General features: G+C 41.4%; 1 protein-coding gene across 2 annotated transcripts in view; it reads right to left on the bottom strand.

Moving 5' to 3' along the window:
• Positions 1–2,813: 2,813 nt before the first annotated feature.
• LUM (lumican) overlaps positions 2,814–25,486 on the bottom strand; it is a 93,231-nt gene continuing 70,558 nt past the window's right edge. For both annotated transcript variants that reach the window (XM_069228798.1, XM_069228799.1), the window contains 2 exons: positions 18,201–19,133; positions 2,814–4,353 (listed from right to left, as the gene is read on the bottom strand). In XM_069228798.1, the coding sequence (XP_069084899.1) occupies positions 4,199–4,353; positions 18,201–19,133 (1,088 nt within the window). In that variant the 3' untranslated portion in view covers positions 2,814–4,198. The remainder of the gene's footprint in view (positions 4,354–18,200; positions 19,134–25,486) is intronic.

The raw sequence follows: 25,486 nt of genomic DNA, 5'->3' as shown, positions 1-25,486 counted from the left end.
GCTTGCAGTACGGATACCTGAATCTCCCTCAAATATAGGAGCCCCCCTCCTTCCCTTTTTATTCCTGAGGCAGTGAACGGTAAGCAAGTCAGATGATGTTTGGAGAGCAGTTCTATATTGTTAGACTTGGCATACTTCGCATGGTCTCCCTTAACTTTTTGCCTCCGTTTCCCAAGCTGTTGATGTGTGCTGGACTCTGTTCTTGCTGTTTGTGATACTCTGGGCACTTTACCACTGCTATCCAGTGCTAAAGTGCAAGTGCTCCTATGTAAAATATATGTGTAATTGGCTTTCCATGATTGACATTTTTGATTTACTACTAAGTCCCTAGTACCGTGCACAAGAGGTACCCAGGGCCTGTAAATCAAATGCTACTAGTGGGCCTGCAGCACTGGTTGTGCCCCCCACATGAGTAGCCCTGTAAACATGGCTCAGGCCTGCCACTGGCCACTGCAGTGTTTGTGTGTGCTGTTTTAGACTGCCAATTCGACCTGTACCCACTTGCCAGGCCTAAACCTTCTCTTTTCTTAAATGTAAGGCACCCTAAGGTAGGCCCTAGGTACCCTCTGGGCAGGGTGCAGTGTATGTTTAAGGTAAGGTATATACTAATGTGTTTTATATGTCCGAACAGTGAAATACTGCCAAGTTCGATTTTCACTGTGCAAGGCCTATCTTTGTCATTGGTTAACATGGGGGCTGCCTTTAAATATTATTAAAATTTAGAATCCCTTTGGGAGCAGATAGAAATGTGGAGTTTAGGGTCTCTGAACTCACAATTTAAAAATAGATATTTTAGTAAAGTTTGTTTTTGGATTGTGTGTTTGAAAATGACACTTTTAGAAAGTAGGCATTTTCTCGCTTAAACCATTCTGTGACTCTGCCTGTTTGTGAATTCCCTGTCTGGGTCAGTTTGACAGTTGGGCTGCTTGCACCTCTCCTCTAGACAGTGACCCAAAGAGAGCTGGGGTGTAGCCTGCATATCCTGATGAGCCATCTGTGCTGGGAGGGAGGAGAGGAGTGGTCAGTCACACCTGAAAGAGCTGTGCCTACCCTCACACAATGCCATCTCCAACCCCCTGGTGTGTGTCTGTGGCCTGGCCGGGCAAGGCAGGATCTTACAAACAAGAGAGTCTTTCCCTTGAAGTTTGCCTACTTCAAAGGTAGAAAGGAGTATAAGTAGTATACCCCAAATCCCAGATTTTAGATTACTTCAAGATCACTTCTAGAATGAAGAGGAACCTCTGCCTGGAGAAGAGCTGAAGAGCTGAGGAGGAGTGCTGTCCCTCCCTCTGACTGTGCTTTGTTGGGCTATCCTGCAGTTGCTGCTTCTGCCTGTGGAAGGGGACAAAGACTGGACTTTGTTGTGCATTCCTGCTTGAGAAGAATCTCCAAGGGCTTGAATTGAGCTTGCCTCCTGTTGTTGAAGTCTCAGGGCCATCAAAGACTTCCCCTGCCAGCACCTCGACTCTCTGCTGAGACTCCTGCCAAGTGGTGCCCTATCTTGTCTCTGGGCTTCCACGCACATAACGCCGTGCAGAGAAATTTACAACGCACCTTCCATGACGCGGCTGATAAATGACGAGCCGCCAGCTCTGTGGCTGAAATCGACACTCCACCTGCATCGCGGCTAGGACATTGACGTAACGTGGCAGGAGAAACGACACGCAACATCCACTTAAGGAGGCTGATAACGATGCAAACCTCATGCCGCGCAGTTTTCGAATACACCGTGTGACCGGATTTTCCACGCATTGTCCCTGGGCGTCCAAGTCAACCCGACTGCGTGGATCTGAGGTGTCCCGTCTGGAAATTGACACATCGTTCTCTTGCGAGGGAGAAAAATGAGGCATCGCTATTGGGAACATGCATGATTGAAAGGGTCTGGTAATTCCCACACAATAGCGGCTGCTCCTAGGGGGCACCAGGTCATTGACCCACTTCTTCCCTGTGCCACCACCGCTTGGCATGTTACAGTTTTTACATGGAAACAAATCAACTTACAAATTGCATGTTAGCTCATAAAAGCTGCAATATTACTTTGCCATCAGAAGAGGGCTCCTCTAGCTCTATTGCACATATGTCAGGACGCAGCAGTTACAGCCCGGCCTCACATATATGCCATTCATATTTGACATGCTACACTAGCGTAATACAGCACTTCAGGGCTTGTCAATCACATGCCCTCTTTCCCTATCAGATGCTGGAATAGGCAAAAAGGTTCATCTCTGTACCTTAAACTGTGTTTCAGCTTTTGATTGGGTGGAAGCTTGAGGGTCTACCTGTAGCATGTGGTAGACAAACAGGGGAGTAAGGAGTCATGGGCTTGCCCCAGGTGAGTTTTTGTGTTTCGGAGCCTGAGTCTGTGTTCGTCTGTGCACTGGGGAGTGCACGTGTATGTCTGTGTGCCTGCAACTGTCAATGTATTCATGATTGTATGCCTGAATATGGGTGTGTGTGTGTGTGTGTGCGTGCGCATGTGTGTGTGTGTGTGTGTGTGAGAGACCTGAAAGCCTGCCCCAGGAGTTTGCAAGGCCCGAGGATGAGTGATGGATAGTGCTCTGGGGTTTCTCGGGCCCCACCAGTTTTATGATCCACCATCTGCCACTGGACCCACATGTTAGTTATCACTCCAGGGCCAGAAACTAATGGTGGCTGGCTATTGGAGTCGAGATAATGGTAGAAATGAGTAAGCTTGAGCCCAATATCTTCCCTCCAGTTACCAACTATCTTGAAATGAGGGTGTCTACGATGTTGTGAATTACAGTTATACCCAATTTACAAATTTGCAGGGAAAAAATAATCATTTAATGTAGTGTGATTCAAACTTTTTATTGTTAAGATTTGTCATGAAGAAATATCATGGGTAACATATTGATACCAAAGAGTAAATTGACTGCAACACGTCTTTAATTTATTTTTCTACAATTGCACTCACTCTGTTTCACTGAGTAAGGGTGGCATAATGCGTTGACATTTTAGACTTTGCGAAATAACACCATGCTGTTATATGCTATTCTTACTGTTACTGACATCACTGAACATATCACTACATCTATATAGATAACACAGAAAACAAGATAAATATATATGTAGCTCTTCAATGAAGTGTGTAATATAAACAGACTAATTTAAAACACCAGATGTAAGGTGGGCTTTTGTGGAATACCTAAGTACATAGTACTTGGTTCTGTTAATCTACTACTCAAGTCTCTGTGTCGATAAACGCAAAACGACATTTGTGGTTGTGTGCCTACATTTTTATTGAATTATCTTCAGCTGATAGCAAATTTAAGACAGTTAAACAAACAAGTTAAACTGCGCTCTGAGTACACTATACAAATAGTGGTACACAAATTAACAAAATAGTCTTTAAATGTAAATAGTATGGGTTTGTCTAATTTTGGTAGTGTTAAGGTATAAAAAATATTGTGGTGTCCAATTGTAGCAAGGCACATACTGTAGTTTAAAAAAATTAAAATAACAAAACATTGTTTATTGGATAACTTTGCAGTAGTTTTGAAAAATATATTTCCATTTTTTTGTATTTATTAAAAATGATAGTTCAAGCATATAAAAAAGAATTACAAATGTTTTTAAAAGAGATAAGGACAAAACTGATGTGTTATGTTTTATTTCTTACACACCCAATAAGCTTGGCATGCATCTAATTAAAGAGATATTCGCATAAATGAGTTATAGCGAAAAAAGTATTTCAGTTTAGAAAAACCAACATATAAGCTTTCATTTTAATAATCAGAAGAAACTTTAGGAACAAACTGAAAAGCTGCATCACTTTTAGATTACTAAGGCATCTTGTTAGTGTTGCTTTTTAAAGGAGTTAATTAGTCACTTTTTGGATTCATTTGGATAGCAAATTCAGGGATTGAGTGACATATATCACTTGCAAACGTTTGGCAAACATTATCGCATGCAAGTGTACGAATACCTTAAAATATAGAATTTGATTTGCTAGATATACAATTTGTGTCCACAACTCAGTTGCTGACTCTTTAAAAATGTATACACAACGTTGTACACAAAATATTGTAAGGTCACCATAATCATGCTAAATAACATCTATAATCTTTTAGTTTGTCAATTTGATGTTATCCGTTTCCATAGGGATTGTTAACTTTAAAGATGTTATTCCTGATTAAATTTATGTTGCTCAAGGTCACATAATAACCAGAGGGAGCCATCATTCCAGTTCTATGTCGGAAGCTTGGCGGAGGCAAGTGTACATTTCCTGAGGCAAATCAGCACGAGTGATGTTGTTTCCATCTAGACGCAGATGTTTAATCCTAGAGTAATCCAGCGGTCCAATAACTTTGCAAAAGCTGGACACTGTAAACTCTGCAAGACAAAAGATTGAAAGAAAGCAACATTTATAAACCAGATTTTTTAAACAGCACTTTAGTATGCAACAATGTTTTGCAGTACAAATTGACTGCAGAACTAGTTGCAAATCAAAATGATTGGCAATTAAACACACACACACACATGCACACACCACACACATGCACACAATAACAGAGACACACGCTCAAAATTGATCATGAAACAGAGAAACTGAAAACATGTAGGAACATATTGTAATGCTAACTATTTGCTTCATTTGAGTCGAACAAGAACATGGTTTATGGTATATTTCGCTATATGTGTCCAGTAGAATGGCAACTCTATCACTTAAAAAATTTTAAAGAGCTTGTTATACACCAATCAACATTTAGAGAATTTGACTATACTTGTTTTGAATCATTTCTAAACCTGTGCCATAAGTATACGAATATCCAAATGCCTTCATCTTGATCATCAGAAACCATACATAATTTGTCAGGTAAACTCTTCACAAGTTACAAACAGCCCATCTCTTCGAGTGTCATATAAATCCTGTTTCAGTAAGAAATGGGATTTTGTGTCCAAATCAGGATTCTGAGCTGTCAATAGTTAAAGTTCATCCACAAATTTGCCCAGACTTATTTCACCAGGAAAAAGCCTGGCAAAATTTGTCTGAGTACCTTATCTGGTTAAAACAGAAAAACTCAGTTAAAACAATTGCATCATAGGCTGCAAAAAAGCTGTGGTGTGTCAGAAATATCTTCTAATATAAACATCTATTTTAAATGTTGTTTACAAATATATCTTCCTATTGGGTATAGTTCTATTAACTCTGATGGATGGTATATTTGTTAACAATAATTAGGACACAAAATGTACGTCAAACAATACTCTGACATTGATTTTCTTTGTCCTGGCTCCTGGGAGTGTTCACACTTCTGCCCAAGGGGTCAGAATCCTTGTCTTGGTGGCAACAGCTGCGAGCTGGCAGCCAGAGCACAAGAAAACTGGGGCAATTCAGGGGCCAACCACTAAGGTTGCTCTCCAGGTCCATGTCACATCGCCCTTGACAGAAGATTCATGTCAGGGGTAAGAAGGCACGTTGTTTGATACTAAACATGACCCATTTCGGTAGAACGGTAATGGAGCTGGTGACCTCGGGAATGCCCGGGTGCCAGCCCATGTTATCCTATAGACCACTGTTCATTTATAGTAACCTTTAATGAAAAAGGCCACTAAAGGGACATATAAGCTTAAACATGTATGTCCATACCTTAAATATAATGCATCCTGCCTCCTGGGCTACAGAGGCTTTCCTTAGGGGTGACAAACATATATTAAAGAAATAGCTTTTCACTGTGCCACATATGGTATGGGCACAGTTGAGATCGAGTAGCTTTTACTGCTCCAGTAGTCTGCAATAGGCAGCAGTTTACCTGGGTCACTCAGGATGGCAAAACAGTTCCTCAGGCCCTGGTGTCCCCTTTAACTCTCATATCCTGGGTACCACTGGTACCGTATACTAGGGACTTATAAGGAGGAAGTAAAGTGCTTGCCAGTTGGGTACGCCAGTTCACATATACTAATTTGAGGAGAGAGCATTGGCACTGGGGCCTAGTTACCGGGCTTCTGTGCACTTTCAGAATCATAACTAATGGCATCTAGAGCAAAAATGTGTGAGGGTAAGCATCCAAAAAGGGCACTTTCCTACAGATTGATTGCCTGGAGTGGCATTTTGGGCAAAAATGACAGAAGAAATCTGGCCCAAGTGATTGACAGTTTCTGAGGGTAATTCACACATTCCATTCATCACTGAAAACATAGGGGTTAAAAGATGTGCGTGAGTGATTTGATTCAAGGAAGACAGGCACAGGCAGTTTGTGGAAAATAAGGGAAAGTAGCAGAGGAAGTAACTAAATGTGCAGGAAAGATACAAGGTAGATAGGCACATGGGGTATAGACAGAAGCCTGAGAAAGAAATAGCTATGAAGAAAGAGAGGTACATGGAGAGATTTTGTCAAACAGACAAAATGATGTTTTGTAGAGTGATATGTGGAGGATGAAAGGATGAGAAGAAGAAGTAGTGAAAGTTAGGGGGTGATCCATCTGGGAGCTAAGCTTCGGGCAGAGAAGAAAGGAAGTAAATGAAATATACAAATTATACGAGGAAGGACAGTTGGGAGGCAAGTAGGCATAAGATGGACACAAGGTGGAGGGCAGAGGTATAGGGACACGTATAAGGCAGCAGCATAAGAATTCAGAAATGGAAGAATGCAATAAAACAAAAACAATAAAGGGAAACAGAATGACAGAGCATTCAAAATGTTCACAATGAAAGAAAAGTGCCAATGGTAGTGAGTCTATGCAATTATAGCATGAACATGTGTATAACTAAGCATGAAACCATGTGGCAGAGTAAAAATGTTATGGAAAATCTAAGAGACAGAAAGGGGGAAACAAGGTAAGAGCATCTGGATGAAGGGGCATTGAGGGAAAAAGTGTGAATGATGTAATGAAAAGATAAAGATTGAGAAAGTTGGGGAGAAAAAGAGGTAGTATTAAAGGGTGACAATAATGTTAGGATGAAGAGTTAGAAAGAGGAAATGAGAAAACAAAAGAAGGCAAAGAGAGAAAAAAGCTGATGACATGGGTACAGATCAAAATAGGGACTGAGAGGAAAAAAGTAAGATTGGAACAGGCACATTTCTGGAGTAAACAGATAAAACAGAGCTAGAGAGAAAAACAGCTACAGTGTGTCTGAGGTAGAGTGGGAAATTTGCAGAGGAAGTAAGGTGGAGAGAAAAAGAAGGAAAGTAAGATGTACAGAAATATTGCAAAAGAAAGATGAGAAAAGGAGAGTCGTACAGGGGGAGAAATAAAATTTAAAAGCAAAAGAATCAGAGAATGAGGTACGGAGCAACAGTGAAAAAAGTATCCAAAAATAAAATAGTGAAAGAGGCGAATGTACAGGAAGAGAGAAAATTTAGAGGGGACCCTTAGGTTTTAAATTAATCATGCAATTGATACAGCGGCCTATTTTAAGGTGAATACATGATTATGTAGAAGGAAATAGACTGATCCCCTTCTATCAAATGAAGATTCACAATTAAATACATTTCCACCATGTTTCACTCTTTTACTTTGACATGAGTTGTATGGCACAGCGCCCACAAAAAAGTAAGACGAAGCTCTATTGGATCTTTAGAAAATATAAGGTGGCCGATAATGTTAGAAATTGAGTCTCTAGTTGGCAGAGGTATGCACCCTTTCCAAGTAGGAACCACAATCCTAGACAGGGTAAGTCAGATACACAACCTATAGTAACCTATGCTCACCCACAGGTAGTTTGGCACAGAGCAGTAAGGATTAAATTAGGAGATATTTATCTGAGTAAAACAAGATCAAAGCAACAAAAATCCAATAAGTAGAATTCAAAATATGAATTTTTAAAGAATAAACTGCAATGTAGTGCTTCGAAGTCAATAGCGCTAGAAGGTTACTTGAGGTCGCGCTAGACCGGGGTATAGCCAAAGTTCAGGCTAACTATGATGGAGGGCAGCCGGCTACAGGACTCACACATAGCCTGCTGAAAAAGTACATTGAATGGAGCAAGCGTCGGCATCGATGACTTGACGCATCGGTTCTGATCCATGCAGTCAGGTAGATGTGTTGGAGTCGAGCCTCGCATTCGGATCATACATTAGCATCAAACCCCTTTTGATGCAGTCAATGTGTCATCGTCAAGCCATGCAGCAATGTCTTTGGGTCAGCGCTGCATTGTCATTGAACCTTACAATCAGGTCCCTTTGTCGTCAAATCAGCACTGCCTCAGCATTGGAGGGCACTGCATTTGGTTCCGAGCATGACTCTTGCAGAAAAATTTAGCTGCAGATCCCACTACTGAGGACCAGGACTGGGTTGGCACCTCAGGCAAGGAAAGGCTGACAGATGACAGAGTCCAGCAGCTGAAGCAAAGTGGAGAGAAGTGTTTGATGGCCCTGGGACTTCAAGAACAGGGGGCAAGCCAAGATGCCCTTGGAGAAATTGAGTTCAAGGATGAAGAGAGCATGTCCAGTCCTTCTCACTCCCAGGTAGGAAGTACCAGGCAGTAGGCCAACAAAGCAAAGCAGTTAGCAAAGTGGCAAGCCTCTTGGCAGCACAGCAGCTCTTCTTACGGGCAAAATGTCCTTGGTTCCAGTAGATTTCTGATTTGGTGGTGTTTGGGGTCTAGTACCTATAACTAGTTGAGCCAACTAGTGGGGATGACTTCAAGGAGAGGCCTTTGAAGTGTGCAAGGTCCCTGCCCTTTTTTCCCTGGCTCCAGACGCTGTACAGGGGTTATGGGATTTTTTGGTGCAGTGTTTTCAAGTTATTACTGTTTGAGTGCTGATCATTTTACACATTGCCTCTAAGTTAAGCTTGACTGTTTTTGGGCCAAGCTACCAGGGGTTTAAGCACATGCTTCTTTAGTGACTTATGTGGTTCACCCCAAGGACTGTGTTTACTATTTAAGTGGGGATTTCCCCCATTCAAATAACAACCCTATTTCTTACAGGGAACAACAGCTGAAAAGCTGGGAGCTTGCACATTTCCCTTTTTTTGTAGATGCCGTGCAATTGCCAACCTATAAATGGACCTTAACTTAAAAAAAAGTATTTTCCTACCAACATTGCATTCTTATGCCAGCATTTTATTGCTGGCAAATGTGCACTTTGGGAATGAGAGCCATCGAGTTTGGAAATATCCAATAAAATAGAAGGTTTTGTGTGTTTACTAACTTACTTTCTCCTCCATTGAGAATACTCATGTTGCCACCCATCACTGAAAAATCCACAAAATAATTGTTAATGCAATTTACAGCTACAGAATTTCAAACATCCTAACTCTGTGGATCATTAAGTTGAATTTCAAACTATAATAGATTTTTGTCTCCCTCAGTCTCATGTAGGTGCTCAAATACCATTGTGAATGTGCCACAAAAGCTTCTACTATTGCATATACTTCCAGACACATGAGTTTCTGGACACTCTTGATGTTTTATTTGTATAGAACTTAGTTACAAAACATAGGCCACTGTTTAGGCTTGTTTAGAAGCGGAGGTCTCCAAACCTTTATAAATGTCCATACATGACTTTTCTTCTGAAAACTCTCTAAAAACTAAAAGTATAGTCATACTTGTGCTAGAGAAACATTCATTTGAAAAATAATGTAATTAAATTATTTATAAAAGATCATGGGCCAGATGTAGGAAGAGAGCAATTTGCGACTTGCAAATTGCGAGTCCCTGCGACTCGCAATTTGCAAGTCGCAAATTGCTATGCAGTACGGTGTCTCAGACACCGTCTGCAACTCGCAATGGGGTCGCAATGACCCACCTCATGAATATTCATGAGGTGGGTCGCAAATTGCGGCCCCATTGCGAGTATAGGCACTCGCTAACATGGAGGCCTGCTGACGTCAGCAGGCCTCCATGTTAGCGACCTGCCTTTTCAATAAAGCATTTTTTTTTTTTTTGAAATGTAGCCCGTTTTCCCTAAGGGAAAACGAGCTGCATTTAAAAAAAATCCAAAACCTTTTGTTTCGTTTTTTTCCCTTGGACCACTCCCTGCCCTGAAAAAATGTTTTGGGGTCCAGTCTCAAACTGGAAGGGGTCCCACGGGGACCCCTTCCAATTTGCGAGTGGGTTACCATCCACTTGAAGTGGATGGTAACTGCGACTCCATTTGCGACCGCGTACGCGGTCGCAAATGGAGTTGCATACCACTGCGACTCGCAAATAGGAAGGGAACACCCCTTCCTATTTGCGATTCGGAAATGCATTTTGCGAGTCGGTAAGGACTCGCAAAATGCATTTCTGCATAGGAAACACGCATTTGCGAGTCGCAAACGGCAGATTTTGCCGTTTGCGACTCGCAAAGTGTTTCCTACATCTGGCCCCATTTTCTTTATTATGATTATAAACAGGGTTCAACAAATGGATTTTTCCAAAACAAATGTATATTATAGTGGCACAGTGGTTAATACAAATGTACACATAGCACTATTTTAGTTTCCTGCCCGAACAATACTAAAGTCGTATTTATACTGATTGAGGATTTTTCAAACATTTCGGTGAAAGTGAGATGGAAACCATACTACAGAAAATGTTCTACTTTTGGAAGGAAGACGTAGAGATGAAAGGAAATCTATCCTATACTTGGGCAGCCTAGCGACTAAAATCTTAGGCTTCTGGAGAAGTTAGAACAGGATTTTCAATAAGGCACATATTTTTATTATTGCTGGGGAGTATAATACAGGTTAAAATGACAATGTTCCCAGTGGCTACTACTTAGTAAGCTAAGGATTATTTAACTCATTAAATTGAATGCATTAGTTAGTCAAATTATTTGGGTGCCTGCACCCTAAGAATTGCAAGAATTAAACTGTGCACCAAGCTTGAAAATGGAGGGCTGGCTCATACTCATTTTCAGCATTATTGCCTGGCTACAGTTTTGCTAAACTGAGACCTTTGGTTAACCTTAACTCACAAGACTACTTTTCAAATGCAGTTCTGGCCCAGGTGGTAAGTTAACATGCATTATTTGGTTTTATCCCCAGATTTTCTAACTCAAAGGGTCACTTACACATTCAATTTACTTCATATTTACTTCATATGAAAATACCTATGGAAGCTTCAATTGGTGGGTTAATTAATTCTGATTTATTGAGGTTATGGATGCTTCCTGTCATAGATTTTCCTTGCAAGCTTATCCAGAACTTTCTGACATGGGTATCCAAGAGATTCAGTGAGGTTGCCCAACGATGTTGTCAAGATATAATGAAATCTTTATTTAGGAATTTCTGGTGAATGTGGATTGTGTTTTAAGGAAATTTTATAGGTATTTGCAGCTGTGAAGATTCCTAACAAAAGGTGAGAAAAGGGATACCATTTTCAACTTTATAAAGCTTGTTTTGCCATTCTCCCAGCAATGGCATATATGTATTTGGTATCCCTATTGCGGAAACGAAGGTAAAAGGTAGCAGAGCGCAGTACATGGTAAAATACAAGTGTAAAGTCAATAAGTAATAGGGGAGAAATCTTGGTTGTGAACAGTTAGGCCCATATTTATACTTTTTGACGCTAAACTGCGCTAACGCAGTTTAGCGTCAAAAAATTTAGCGCCGTCTAACGCCATTCCGAAGCGCCATGCGGGCGCCGTATTTATGGAATGGCGTTAGCCGGCGCAAGCAGACCGGCGCTGCCTGGTGTGCGTGGAAAAAAACCACGTAGACCAGGCAGCGCCGGCGTAGGGGGAAAATGGCGCTAGGGCGTCTTAAAATGGCGCAAGTCGGGTTGACGCTAAAAAATCGTCTTAACCCGATTTGCGCCATTTTTTCGACGCCCAGACGCCATTTAAATGACTCCTGTCTTAGTAAAGACAGGAGTCATGCCCCCTTGCCCAATGGCCATGCCCAGGGGACTTATGTCCCCTGGGCATGGTCATTGGGCATAGTGGCATGTAGGGGGGCACAAATAAGGCCCCCCTATGCCACCCAAAAAAAATTGAAAAATATAAAAAATTATACTTACGTGAACTTACCTGAATGTCCCTGGGGTGGGTCCCACCATCCTTGGGTGTCCTCCTGGGGTGGGCAGGGGTGGCAGGGGGGGTCCCTGGGGGCAGGGGAGGGCACCTGTGGGCTCATTTTGAGCCCACAGGCCCCTTAACGCCTACCCTGACCCAGGCGTTAAAAAGTGGCGCAAATGCGGCGTTTTTTGACCCGCCACCTCCCGGGCGTGATTTTTGCCCGGGAGTATAAATACGACGCATTTGCGTCGCCGTCATTTTTTTAGACGGGAACGCCTTCCTTGCATCTCATTAACGCAAGGAAGGCGTTCACGCTAAAAAATGACGCTCTTTGCCCATACTTTGGCGCTAGACGCGTCTAACGCCAAAGTATAAATATGGCGTTAGTTTTGCGCCGAATTTGCGTCGAAAAAAACTACGCTAATTCGGCGCAAACAGAGTATAAATACGGGCCTTAATGCATTGTGATATAGGGGCTCATTATGAGTCCGGCACCGTCCGCCGAACTCCTGATGGGTAGGTTGCCGCTATACAGGCTACCTTCCTCCGGAACCCATTAAGGAGGTTCCCACTAGGGCAGCAGGTGAAAACGTGAGTTTCAAAGCAGACAGTGAACATTGTGAGGGTGCTAAATGCACTGTCCATGTCAAGTGCATGGGCAGTGCAGGTGCCTCCGTGGGCCCCCCTGCACCCGTTCGCCAGCATTTTCACGGCAGTGGTACTACCATGAAACTGCTGGTGGAGAAGGGGGTTGTAATCCCCAGGGCAGCACTGCTTGCAGCACTGCCCTGGCAGATTAGGACTGCTGTCAGCTCCAGACTGCTGGGATCTCTGATCCTGGTGGAGCTTGCGGTTCCCTGGTGGCCTGACCATCAGGGTCGTGATGAAGCGTTTGGTCCGCAGCATTGGTGGCGGGCCGACCTCCATTCACGAGTCTGGGCGTCTAGTGACTGCCAGACTCGTAATGAGGCCCATAGTGTTCTTTACAGAGGTGAGTCTACAGCTCTTTCTTATGGTAGAGCCACATTGGGGTAGCCTTGATGGATGTAGGGATATTGTTCCAGTAGTACTGGTTTTTCTTTCATACACTTCTTTATCTGCACTCTGATGGTGTCCTGGCTGCTGATATGCCAAGAACCACAAGAGAGGTTGAGCTGGTCTGCAAGATAAGCAGGGGTGCTGGCTTTGAAAATGGTGCAACTGATTTTGAAGATGGTGTGAGCCGGCAATGGGAGCTAATCGAGTTCCAGCAATATGGGGGTGACATGCTCATATTTGTTCAGGCCCTTTATGAGGGGTGCAGCAGCATGTAGTATACCCCTAAAGAGTACCATTGCGGAGTCTAGTAGACAATGGAGTAGAACATTACACCACCCAAGAGCACCTTCCTGCATAAAAACAACCCTGTCTGCAATGCAGGCACCCTTGCACCATGGTGTAAGGGTGCCTGCTTTGGCTGTAGGCAGCAAAAATGACTGCAGTGCAAGGGAAGGACAGGAATGTGCTGCTTTATGTTAAATATGTGCATTCCTGCCTTTTCATTTTCAAGCAGTGCAGCAAGGTAGCAAAGCAGTCTATTGAAGTACACAGAAGGCCACAGCAGCAGGCAGCCCTCTGAGAGTCCTGCTTCTGCATGCCCAGGAAGTGAACTGAACAGTGGGTCTGAGGGTCTTATTTTTACATCTGGTGCATTCTTTGTAGTAGGAGAAGTTTCTAGAGATCTTCTTTTGAAGCATTTGGAATTTTCTGCCTCCCCTTCCCTGGCTCCAGCCTGACTATATGCGTAATGAAGTAGTGTGAAGTCCTTTGTATAAATGAAGGGCACATCTTCTTTATTTGCACGCTCTGCTTCTCGTCCTGCAAGTGATGGTCTGTCCAGGCACACCTAATCTCTCTATTGTGTGGCTTTCTGGGAGAAAAAAACTAAGTCTAACTGCCAACTACACCCAGTCACATTACCCAACAACAGGCTGCAGGCAGCAAATAGTTCAGGCAGGAAACTCGATGAAAATAGCATTTTTAAAATTGTAACTTAAAATTGAACCTTACCTTAAAAGAGGATTTAAAATTTCAACTTCTCAGACACTAACATGAAAGTCCTACTTGCTCTCAATCATATGTTGGCACTTATTAAATAACCCAATGTAATCCTATGAGAAAGATAGGCTTCACAGCAGTGAAAAAGTAGGAGTTTTTCACTTGAAGGGCATGTAAATATTAAAAGCAAATGCCCAACCTCCTAATTAAAATGCACCCTGCCCCATGGGCTGCCTTAGGCCTACCTTAAGATTGACTTATATGCAATTATAAGGGAGTTTAAGGTTTGGCAAGGGGGGTATTTTGTCAAATCAAATTGGCAGTTTAAAACTGTGAGAAGGCTTCAATGGTATGCCTGAGGCATGGTTTAAGGGGCTACTCAAGTGGTGGCGCAAATGGTGCTGCAGGCCCACTAGTAGCATTGAATATATCAGCCCTGGTCTTATGTTATACCATCTTACTAGGGACTTATAAGTAAATTAAATATGCCAATCAGATGTAAGCCAATTTGACCATGTTTTAGGGAGTGTGCATGAGCACATTATTACTGATTAGCAGTGGTAAACTGCGCAGAATCCTATGGCCCACAAAACCAAATTCTGCATAAATAGGAGGGGTTAAAGCAAAAAAGTTTGGGGATGACCCCCCAGAAAGGGCCACATCCAACACTGTGCATTCAGGTACAATGCAGCAGGGACTTTCAGTCAATATGTGATTGAATGTCTACTTGGTCTGGACCACTCTGGTGCTTCTGTGGACACAATCACATGGAATGATGCTTTAGTTGTTGCTTTCGTAGTAGCTTTAGACGGCGAGCATCAGATGAAAAGGACACCAGTGGGACTGTGAAGGTCTGTATTTGGGAGGGATGTTAAGCTTGGGCTCCTTCATCATGTGGTAGGCTGACAACATGAGTTAGTGGAACAGGGTTTGGTCAAGCTTGATGAATTATATCTCCAAGATAGTGGTCTGAGGTTTTTGCCTGAGGTTCCCAATTGAAGATAACATTTATAAATGATGGAATTTCCCACTTGGGAAGGCAATGACCATCTTCCACTGGCTGCAGATTTTGCTCGTATGAAACTTCAGGCAGCTCCCCAAAAGTGCACATTAATTTGGTAAGGAACAAAGCAAAATCTACCCCTGCTTTAGTACTAGGCATATTGCGAAGTAAGAGTTACTTATGTATAACAATTAATTCATTCTGCGATTGTCACCCCAACTGATATTTATATGCAACAAAGTAAAGAAAAACAAACTGTGTTAAATGTTCAGAAAAGAAAATGTGTTAACTACCAATTGTAATGGATGGTTTCATAATGGCTTTTTTATGGTTCCTAAACAATTGAGAAAAATATTGAAAATAACCCAAACATGATCCTAACATATTGGTCTATTATAAAGGTTATTTATGAATATGTATGATGGTTGTCATCAGAAAGAAGAAGCAAAAGACAACTGAATATATGGATAAACTGGATGCTGCTCTGGGCCAGAATGACCTAAGAATGTTTTGGACCTTAGCTAAATGGGGATGTGATAAGAAATGTTAGTAGTATTCTCCTCATATCACCAGGAAGACTGGTCTAAATACCTTACTGAATTCTACCACCTTCCCTTATTCTCTCCCCTAGTTTCTAGGTTTGTTTCAGATCTGAATATGTTTAGAAAACTTTCTTTTGATAAGTTCTATTATTTGATTACTTCAGGCTAATTACTCTGAAGGTCCTGATGGAATCCTTAATGGTTTAGTCAAAAATATTCTAAAAAGATAGTCATACATTTTCTAACCACTTTTCCAGTACATGACAACTGTGGGAAAAATCCCAGAGTCCTAGAGAGGGGCTCTGATTGAACCAATATGTAAGAAGGTTGAGTGATTTTTTCCAAGTTCATTATCCTCACCCTCTTATTTGTCATATTTCTTGCTGATTTGTCAACTCAGTTCTCTAAGGGTGATGACTTTCCTTCTAAAATCATGATAAACATTTAAATGTATTGCCATAGGCAGATTATCCTGTTGCCCCTGATCCCACTACTAAAGAACTACAAAAGCAACTGATTGTACTGCAAAATATGTTAAAGGAAACCCATATGAATATAAATGTAAGACAAAGGTGATGGTTTTTGGAGAGAAAATTGGTGTGAATTCTTGTCTCTTACATAATGAGAGGCTGGAAACTGCACAGCAATATAAATGGTTAGGCATGCTTTTTAGGAGTACTTTGAGTTAGAGAGATCATTTAGCTGTTGTCAGAACAAATGCCTGGTCTTGAATAAACAGGCCATGTCATTTCAGCTCAATAGGCTTATCAATAACTCCCCATTGAAAGTCTTTATTCAAAAAAATCTTTTAGAGTGCTGTGCACTGTTGTGTTCCCATGATACCGGATTTAATTTCAAAACTAGAAAGTTTTAAAAGAAGATGCTTTTCTAAATTTTCTACATTTGCTCCAATGGAGATGTTAGGACAATGCCAACAAAACATAACTTTTACTCTTCAATATCTGTATGTCAGGCTTTTCTGTCATTTGAATAACAACGTATTTAATCAATATCAGGTATGATCTTAGGGAAGTACTGGTGTGTGAAAGCATCTAGAAAAAATCAGCAGTTTTCTAAATAAAGTTGTCATCTTTTTCAGACGCGGTTGCAACTAGCTTCTCCCATTGTGGTGGACACAGCAATTTGTAAACTGATATCAAAAGTTAGTTTAATAAGTTTGGACAATATGTGCAAGTCTACTAAGCATTCTCTGTGTAATGTTTTAAAGAATTTTTTTTTAAATGTTATTGTATTTGTCTTTAGTGTCTAACATTCACACCTAATTATGATACAATTATGTATTTTGGACTATCAAATTAGGCATACAACAAGAACTTTTGGCTTTTACTGATAAGGATTTATTGAGGAATCAGGAATCACATTCTTATGACCGCCACACTCGCGGTGGTGGTCTGGACCACCACAAATGCAGTGGTCTGACCGCTACATAACAACCCTGCTGGTCTGCCCGCCTGCTCTGCCAGGATCGTGGATCCCGGCAGTCTGGCTTTGGCAAAGATCCTAATGTGGCAGGGCATCGCTGCCTGCAGCACTGCCCTGCGGATTACGACCTTGTTCTCTGCCAGCCTTTTCATGGCGGTAACACCGCCATGAAAAGGCTGGTGGAGAACAGGTGCAGGAGGCCACAGTGGGGCATGGGCAGTGCAGGGCACCTCCATGCTCGGCACTATTACAATGTTCACTGTTTGCTATGCAGACAGTGAATATTGCAAGAGTGCTGGTGCATCCTGCTGGCTACAGCATTGCCGCCAGCTCGGGTACAAGCCTCAGACAATGCTGTAGCCTGTCTTCCACTAGGTTGGCAGATGGAAACGTAGGTTTCCACCCACCGACCTAGCGGGAAACTCTTAATAATCCGGCAGGGAGATTGCCACCTAAACGGTGGCCACACTGTCAGGATTTTGGCGGACGGGCTTTTCTGTCCGCCAAACTTGAAATGACCCACTTAGGGCCTGACCAGGAACTTGCCAAATTGGATACTCTGTCACAAATGTGACAAAAACCCCGCCTGCTGTTTTATAAGATCCATAGGCTATAATGGGACTTGCAAAATGGCAGGCTGAATATCCGTCACGTTTGTGACAGAGTATCCCATCCTCCAAGGTCGTAATCAGGCCCTTAGAACCTGATTAGGAGATTGGCGGATGGTTTGCACTGTCCACTGAACTTCCGATGGAGAAGTTAACGCCACACTGGCTACCTCCCCGCCGGACCCATTATGAGTTTCCCGCTAGGTTGGCGGGCGGAAACCTCAGCAGACAGTGAACATTTCTGTGGTGCTGGGCAGGGGGTCCCCTGTACCCGTTCTCTGCCAGTGTTTTCATGGCGGTATTACTGCCATGAAAATACTGGTGGAGTACAAGGTCATAATCAGCAGAGCATATTTGTGCTCAGTTGGATTAGGAAAAAGGTAATGGTATTGCTATTCTTGCTGTTGTAGAATAATTTAAGAATATTTTCAGATGAAACATTTGAATTCTTAAAGCCAGTTCTTTCCACCTCCGGCACCACTATACTGGGACATCGACATAATATTATCCCTTTATAATTGGACAGTGTCACATGATCCCTAATGTTTCGAAGACAGCTTCACATGATTAGGGAAGCTTTAAACAGTAGTATAATTACCTTCTGGTTTGCCTTAGCTTAATCAAACTCAAACCAACAACTGTATATCTAAAGAACACTTACTCTGAATTTTGTTGACCTGTAGGTATAGGTTTTCTAGGCCTTCATTGACAGTAGGAATACTGCTCAGTTCATTGAAAGACAAATCCAGCTCAAGGAGTGTAGAGATGTTGAATGCATTGCCAGGCACACCAGCATCAGTTAGCTTGTTGTGAGACAGACGTAGATATTGTAGAGCTTTAAAGCCTTGGAAGTATTCATCAGGAATATTGGTGATCTTGTTGTTATCAAAATATAGCATGTTTATTGAAGGCGGAAGTCCTCTTGGCAACTTTTTAAGTTCATTAAAGCTCAAGTCAAGGTACAGTAGGGAATTTAGACCTTTAAATGCACCAGAAATTGAATCCTCTTTTAGTGCATTATAGTGCAAGTGGAGAACGGTCAAGTTCTCCAGGCCTTCTAAGATGTTAGGTGTTATTTTGCTAATTTTGTTATGGGTTAGCTGCAGGTCATCCATGGTTTTGGGGAGAGGTCCAATAGGCTCTGTTAGATTGTTGTAGTTGATGTGCAATTTTTCTAAATGCTTCAGCTTGGAGAAAGCACCTTTCTTGATTTTACTATTCGACAAGTGATTGTAGTCCAAGATCAACCATTTCAAGTCAGTTACATTATCAAATGCATTATCTTCTATTCCCTCAATCATGTTGTGTCTGAGGTAGAGGTATTTTATTCCAGCGGGAATAGTTGGGATACTCTTTAGCTTGAGATCATCACAATACATGGCAGAGGGATAATTTGCAGGGCAATTGCACTCAGGTGCGCAGACTGCAGAAGAATATGCTCCAAAAAATAAATGTGAATAGGAGTAGTCGCCTTCTGCTGGAGGGTATCCATGGCCTCCAGCATCATAGTCATAATAATGACATAGGACAACACCAATCAACAAGAAAAAGAAAGGAAGGCAACTCCTGTGCATTGTTACTGCCAATGATGGCCCTGAAAAAAAGAAATGACAAAATAATGAGAGTTGAAAGCATTTAAAAATCAGGTTATTTAAAATATTGCAATGCCACTTATAGGAAAGAAATATGTTTATATGCAATAGAAGATCATGACATAAATGACAATAACATGTATTAATTGAGAATCTATGCCACAGACTCATATTAACAGGCTCTTTGTTTCCACACACTGACAAAGCAATCCCTTAACAAACATTTCCTACAAGCCATCCATGTGTACTTGTTTCCAGAAAAAAAAGTTTTGTTTTCCAGAAAGCCTGTGTGCACTTCGAATGTAGTCCATTATGAACAATTTGCTTCTGATGTTCCACCATGCCCTTAGTGGTGTGTTATAGTCTGTTTGTTGTTGGATGATACTTGGAGTGTTTTAATGTGTGTTGCAACCATCTGCCAATCCTGTTCTTGTATATGATTGATAGTGATTATGAGTGGGACATAGGTGTTCTGCTGTCTAATCAGCGAGTTTGAAGTTCTTAAGAATGTATTTTGGTAGTAATCATAATGGATGGTGCTCCGAAAGGAAATATGGTTCTTGCAACACCCCTCCGTGCCTATGTTGTGTTACATTGGTAATGTGGCTGTATTATGTGTAGCTATCATTTGCTAGTGTGTATTTTAGGAGGGTCTGAGTGGATGTGCTTCTATAGCATATGTGTTTTAATCCTTGTAGACTTTGTAGACTTATTTGTAATCTTTGTAGACTGATTTGTTTCTGTCTAAATGTGACTATGAAGTCATACTCATTATACGTTGACTTGGCTGTTGATTAGGTATTTTCCAATGACATATAATACCGTCATTGGGAAGAAAGGAGCAGGGAGTATAGTATGTTTAAGCATAATGTGTATTTGTAGAGATCATATCAAAACACCAGCAGTGAGACATTTAAAGGCAAGGGCACATTTACTGGTGGTGGTGCGGTGGTTGTAAGTGAATAAATATATTGGGATGAAGAGTCAGGTAAATGGTGAAGTCTAAAGGCAAATGGAATTGGTAGATAGAGATAATATTGAGTGGGAAGGCGGCTTCTAGGTCAGTCTCAGTAATGGGGATAGCATGGGTGGGTAGTGGAGTCTTGCGGCAATTGCAACTGGCAGGTAGTGGAGCTATAGATGGCACATGGCAATTGTGATATGCAAGGGATGGAGCTACAGAGTGAACTGGACAAACATGAAAATGCAGAAGATTAGCAGAGTATTTTGAGGGGAATTGTGGTGCAGACAGCTGTGGGTAGTGAGGCAAAAGACATGGTTTCGCTGCTTTTTAAATGACGCAAGTGCGGCGCTAAAAAAAGTATAAATATGGGCCTGAGTCTTTTCTGGACTATACAGTGCCAACAATTGCTACAGTGTTTCAAACACATTTTGCAATGCATTTTCAAACCTTTGCAAGCTCTGAAAGCTGGATAAGCTTAAAAAAATGGATTCAGAAATTTGCGTGTTAACGTAGAGCTAGTTTTATCTCAAAATGCACCCTCAAGTACATTTTAGATGCAGGGATACATTTTTGCAATGAGTGCAAAAAGAACACGCTGCTCGCCTTAGGGCCACTTGCGGTATTCCAGTGCGCCTGCACGAAAATATTACTAGTGTGGAATTATACCACTAGTTGTAGTGGTGTTTTTTGGGAATGCCACATAACAAATGTAATGCGAAATTCACAAAACTATGTAAAATTATGCCGGCATAACGGAAATTTCAACTGGGCCTTGTCAAAACAGGCCCTGAACTGAAGCAGGTACATTCTCACTGCAGAGCATAGCTGTGAGTGTGCTGCAGAGCACCCACTTGCAGTGGTTTCAGTGGGGTCTTGCAAAGCACAGTTCTCCAATGCCACAAGTCTCATGATGGGATTTCTGGCAATGAGGAAAGAGGATGTCTTATTAACCCTGCGGTGTAAATTTTGACTCCATACTGAAATTCGGTCGTTACACATCCCTGAGGGACCTTGAGAAACAGGATTTCCAGCAGCAGAATAGCACATTCATGTTGGGAGTTGGGTAGGATGAAGTGAAAATGTTGTTTAGGATTTGGAAAAGTGAGCAGTTTAAAGAAAATTCAAATGCTTCATGAAATGAAAAGCTCATCGAATTCGCACACCTTTTTAGGCATAGTTATTCACTTCAAACACCCTTGTACATTTGTTGGCTCAGTCCACTTTGCTAGGTGTGCATGTTTTGATAGGTAGCCACATTGGAAGAGTGATCATCTTACTTAGATTTTCAATCACGTGTTATGTTGTTTTGATAATTATCCAAATTTATATTGTAATCTTCTCACCATAGTTTTCAGCTTTATGTTGCCTTTATTTTCTTCCAGATGAGAGGATATCCTTTCCTCACCTAATCAGCCAGACTGCAGATTTCAAATAGATTTTATAAGATTGCAGGTTTATAGCTCCACTAACTAAATTATTGATAACTTGGATTCATTGGATAACGTTGACATTTTTATTTGCAGTTGACTAGGTGAAGATGGTCTTTGAATTCTTGGGGCAGAGACATAGTAGGTCGATGCCAGATGCACCTGGAAAGATGGCGAAAACAAACCAAAAATGGTGTACAATTGTAACAATTTATAAGTAGTGTAACACTAACCTTTTCCATGACAATCTAACCCAGCTCACGTTGCCCATTAGTAGGGTAGTGATCTCATATTTGGTCAACAAAGAGTAATGCGACTTTACAGAAACTTTCTTCTCATCAAAACCTCTATTTAGCAGAGCTTATACATTTCAATCTGCCAGCTCTGAATAAACAAAACATTATACAAAAGAAATACTTATCTTCAAACACATGCAATTAACCACTTTGAAAATAAAATAGTGGAAAATAATATAATGCACTCCTTTTCTTTATGGCAGGCTGATATGATTTACTGCATGGGAATTCTAGCTCTTTTACAGATAAAAATATATACTAAGTTACATTTAAACATATTTTCATTTACTATTTTCCCCAGGGAAGAGGGCGAAACAACCGCCACTTCTCTGGTGCAAAATTGGTCACCATGTTTAGAGATCTCCTCTGGCTAGGAGGAGATCTCCATGCCTTCAGGGCAGCTTCCCCAATGGCTGCCCTTCTGTAGGCATTGAACGTTTGCTGAGTAGCAATCATGTTTCATGCGGCTACTCAGAAATGTTTTTGAGTTTACAACACCAAATTCCTAGAGGCAAGAGTTTGTTTCTGTGAAACAAAAAATGAATGCCCTTGGCACCTTACGTGTTTTCTCCCAGGGTGTTGGAGTCATTTTCCTTTTTTCTCTTTAGGACTGCCAAGCTTTGAACAGTGATTCCAAAGAATACTGTGCTCTCTAAAAATGGGATGCACTTATAATGAAGTCCCCACTTCCATTGGGCTGCTGGTGTAAGGTCTGTGCCAACAGGGCCGAGGGGGGGGGGGCTCCACCAGTGGAAACATGATAGTGATCAAAACGTTAGCTTGTCTTACAAGATACTCCACCACATTTGTACAAAAAACGCTTTCTGTCAAATTCTAAATTGGGTCCAGAATTTCTCTCCCACCAACTTAGAGCCAGTGAAGAATGCAAGAGCTGTTAAAACAAGACAGTGAATATGCAAGAATATAGTGAAGAATATAGTGAAGAAACAATACTCGTCTTAGAACTACGATGCTGTTATCTCAGCTCAACACAAATCCAATAATTGTACTTTTGGCCTAAATGTCCGTATCTCCAATATGTTTTGGCAGCTTTAAATTTTCTTAGAAGCATACACATCATACACAAACTAAGGGCCTGATTACAACTTCGGCAGAGGGGATTACTCCGTCCCAAATGTGACGGATATCCCGCCCACCGATTTACAAGTCCATTATATCCTATGGAACTTTTATTTCGGCGATTGGGATATCCGTCACATTTGAGATGGAGTAATCCCATCCGCGGAAGTCGTAATCAGGCCCTAAATCTAAAAGAGTTACAACTGTCCAAACAACAACATTTATCATACAATATTATGTGGATGGTGTTGTTAACAGGTTTTTGATTGTTTGCCATCTTGGCTGAAGAAAAGTTGTCACACTGTGTTCAAGTGTTCAGGTAGAGAGACGGTTACGATAAATAATCTCCAAGCATTCAACCTGCTCTTGTTGGGGAAGTCAAAGAAACCTGATGAACAAAATTATTTGGATAGTAGTGTCACCTGGAAGAAAACAGTACTAATAGAGAACCATGCATGACGTGCTGTGTCTTTGCATAAGTTGTATCAAAGTATGAGGATTCATATTAGGATGTGAAGAAAACATAGCTCATGCATACATATTAGTAAGAATGTTTTAAAACAGATGTTTGCTAACAAAGCTACTTTGCAGCCTATGCTTCCCTGACTTATAAGGTAAACTAAGAAAAAAACAAGAGTTTCCTATTAATGTAGCCATCATAGGTATTCTGCCAACAGACCATGTTTAGTGGATTTGCTTCATTTTTATCAACTCACAAAACTCCTACATTAGGTGAATAATCCTAGGGTTATCATCCTTGGAAGAGGGATGACACACTCTTTGGGTTTTTAGTTATAGATCAAGCACAACAGAATTTGGACTCGAAAAGTGTTGTCCCATCTGACAAAAAGCATATTTTTCAATATGATAAGAGTTGAAGAAGTGGAACAATCGTGAGTGTACATAAACACACAAAGTGTAAGTGGAATCAATGGTATATCCTATCCATCAATAAGGTATAGGTATTCAGTGAGAGCCTAATTAAAAAAAACACCACACAAAACATTACACCTAACTGTATCCATACTTTTTGCAGGGTAAAGAAATTCTATGGGCTACATGTACGTGCAATTTTGCACATCGCAAACAGCGAATTGGGCCGTTTGCGATGTGCAAAATGCAATTTGGCATGTACAAACCCATTTCTGCGATTCAGTAAACTATTTACTGAATCGCAAAAAAGGATTACCAGACGCAATTAGGAAGGGGTGTGCTCTTCCTAATTTCGAGTCGCACTCCATGTATGGTCGTTTTGTGACCGCGAATGCAGTCGCAAAACAATCGCAGTTGGCACCAGTGTCATACTGGTGCTAACCCATTCGCAAACTGTCCTTCACTTTTGTGAATGGCAGTAAAAACATTTTTTCAAAGCAGGCAGTGGTTTGTACGAAAATGTTTCATTTTTTGTTTTTGAAATGCATCTTGTTTTCCTTTAAGAAAAACTGGCTGCATTTAAAAAAAATAAAAAAACTGCTTTATTTAAAAGCAGTCACAGACATGGTGGTCTGCTGTCTCCAGCAGGCCACCATCCCTGTGAGGGTGGCCATTCCCAAGGAGGTCACAAATTGTGACCTACCTCATGAATACTCATGAGGTGGGCATTGGCAACCCCCTTGCGAATCGCAAATAGTGTCATTGACACTGTGCAACATAAGGTTTTGCAAAACCAAATTTTGGTACATGTAGCCCTATATCTGCAATTAGCTGCCAAATTAAAAGTACAAGCATCGGTTAAGATTTACTGAGATTAATTGTGTTTTATACCTGGCAAATTTGTAGGGGTTTGAAATGCCCTCAAACTATCAAAGTTGCGCTGCCATTTTTGTTCCCAATGGAGTGAAACCTGTACTCACATTTATTGTCTATTGCTTCAAGAAAGGAAGAAGCTGTTAAAACCCTTTTTTTGAAGTGCAGTATTAGGGAATAGCTACCCCTTTGCATTTTTCTTGAAAAGGTAATGGTCATCAGGACTCTACTGGAGTTGAAAATGTGTTGCTTCTGTTCAGAAAGCCAGTATTGTAAAAAACTAGCTACAGTTTTATCTGATGTAATCAGCAGCGCTCCTCCCATAAATTATTCATTGAGTGCCCAGCCTTTATTCCACTAAAGAAGCATTTTACACAATTAAGAGCCACAGTGCGCTGTTTTTAAACCTACATTTTAATTATAATATTTAAATATTCCATTCTCATAAACGCCTACAAGGCCCTCTACAACAATCTCCTGCATACCTCAACTACCGCCTGACCTTCCACACGCCCACCAGACACCTCTGCTCCGCCCAACTGTCCCTCCCCACAATCCCAAGGATACGCAAGAACTCAAGATCCTGCTCTCCTCACCTCAAAGACCTGGAAGGCTCTTCAGCTACACCTCAGGCAATCACCCTCACTACCTCAATTCAAGAAGCACCTCAAGACCTGGCTCTTCAACTGAACTCCCACTGCCGCCCAAAGCCTTGAGACCCTGATGGGTTATTTGCCGCACTTTATAATAACTCTGATTGATTGATTATTTGTGGACATACCGCAGATATTATACTGCAGAGCCTTCAACCTATTTTTCCGTGCAGAGTGACTTCCTCTTCT

This window comes from Pleurodeles waltl, chromosome 4_1 (genome assembly GCF_031143425.1).
Source record: "Pleurodeles waltl isolate 20211129_DDA chromosome 4_1, aPleWal1.hap1.20221129, whole genome shotgun sequence".
Lineage (NCBI taxonomy): Eukaryota > Metazoa > Chordata > Amphibia > Caudata > Salamandridae > Pleurodeles > Pleurodeles waltl.
Note: the sequence above shows the minus strand (reverse complement) of the source record. Positions and strands in the feature narration are given on the sequence as shown.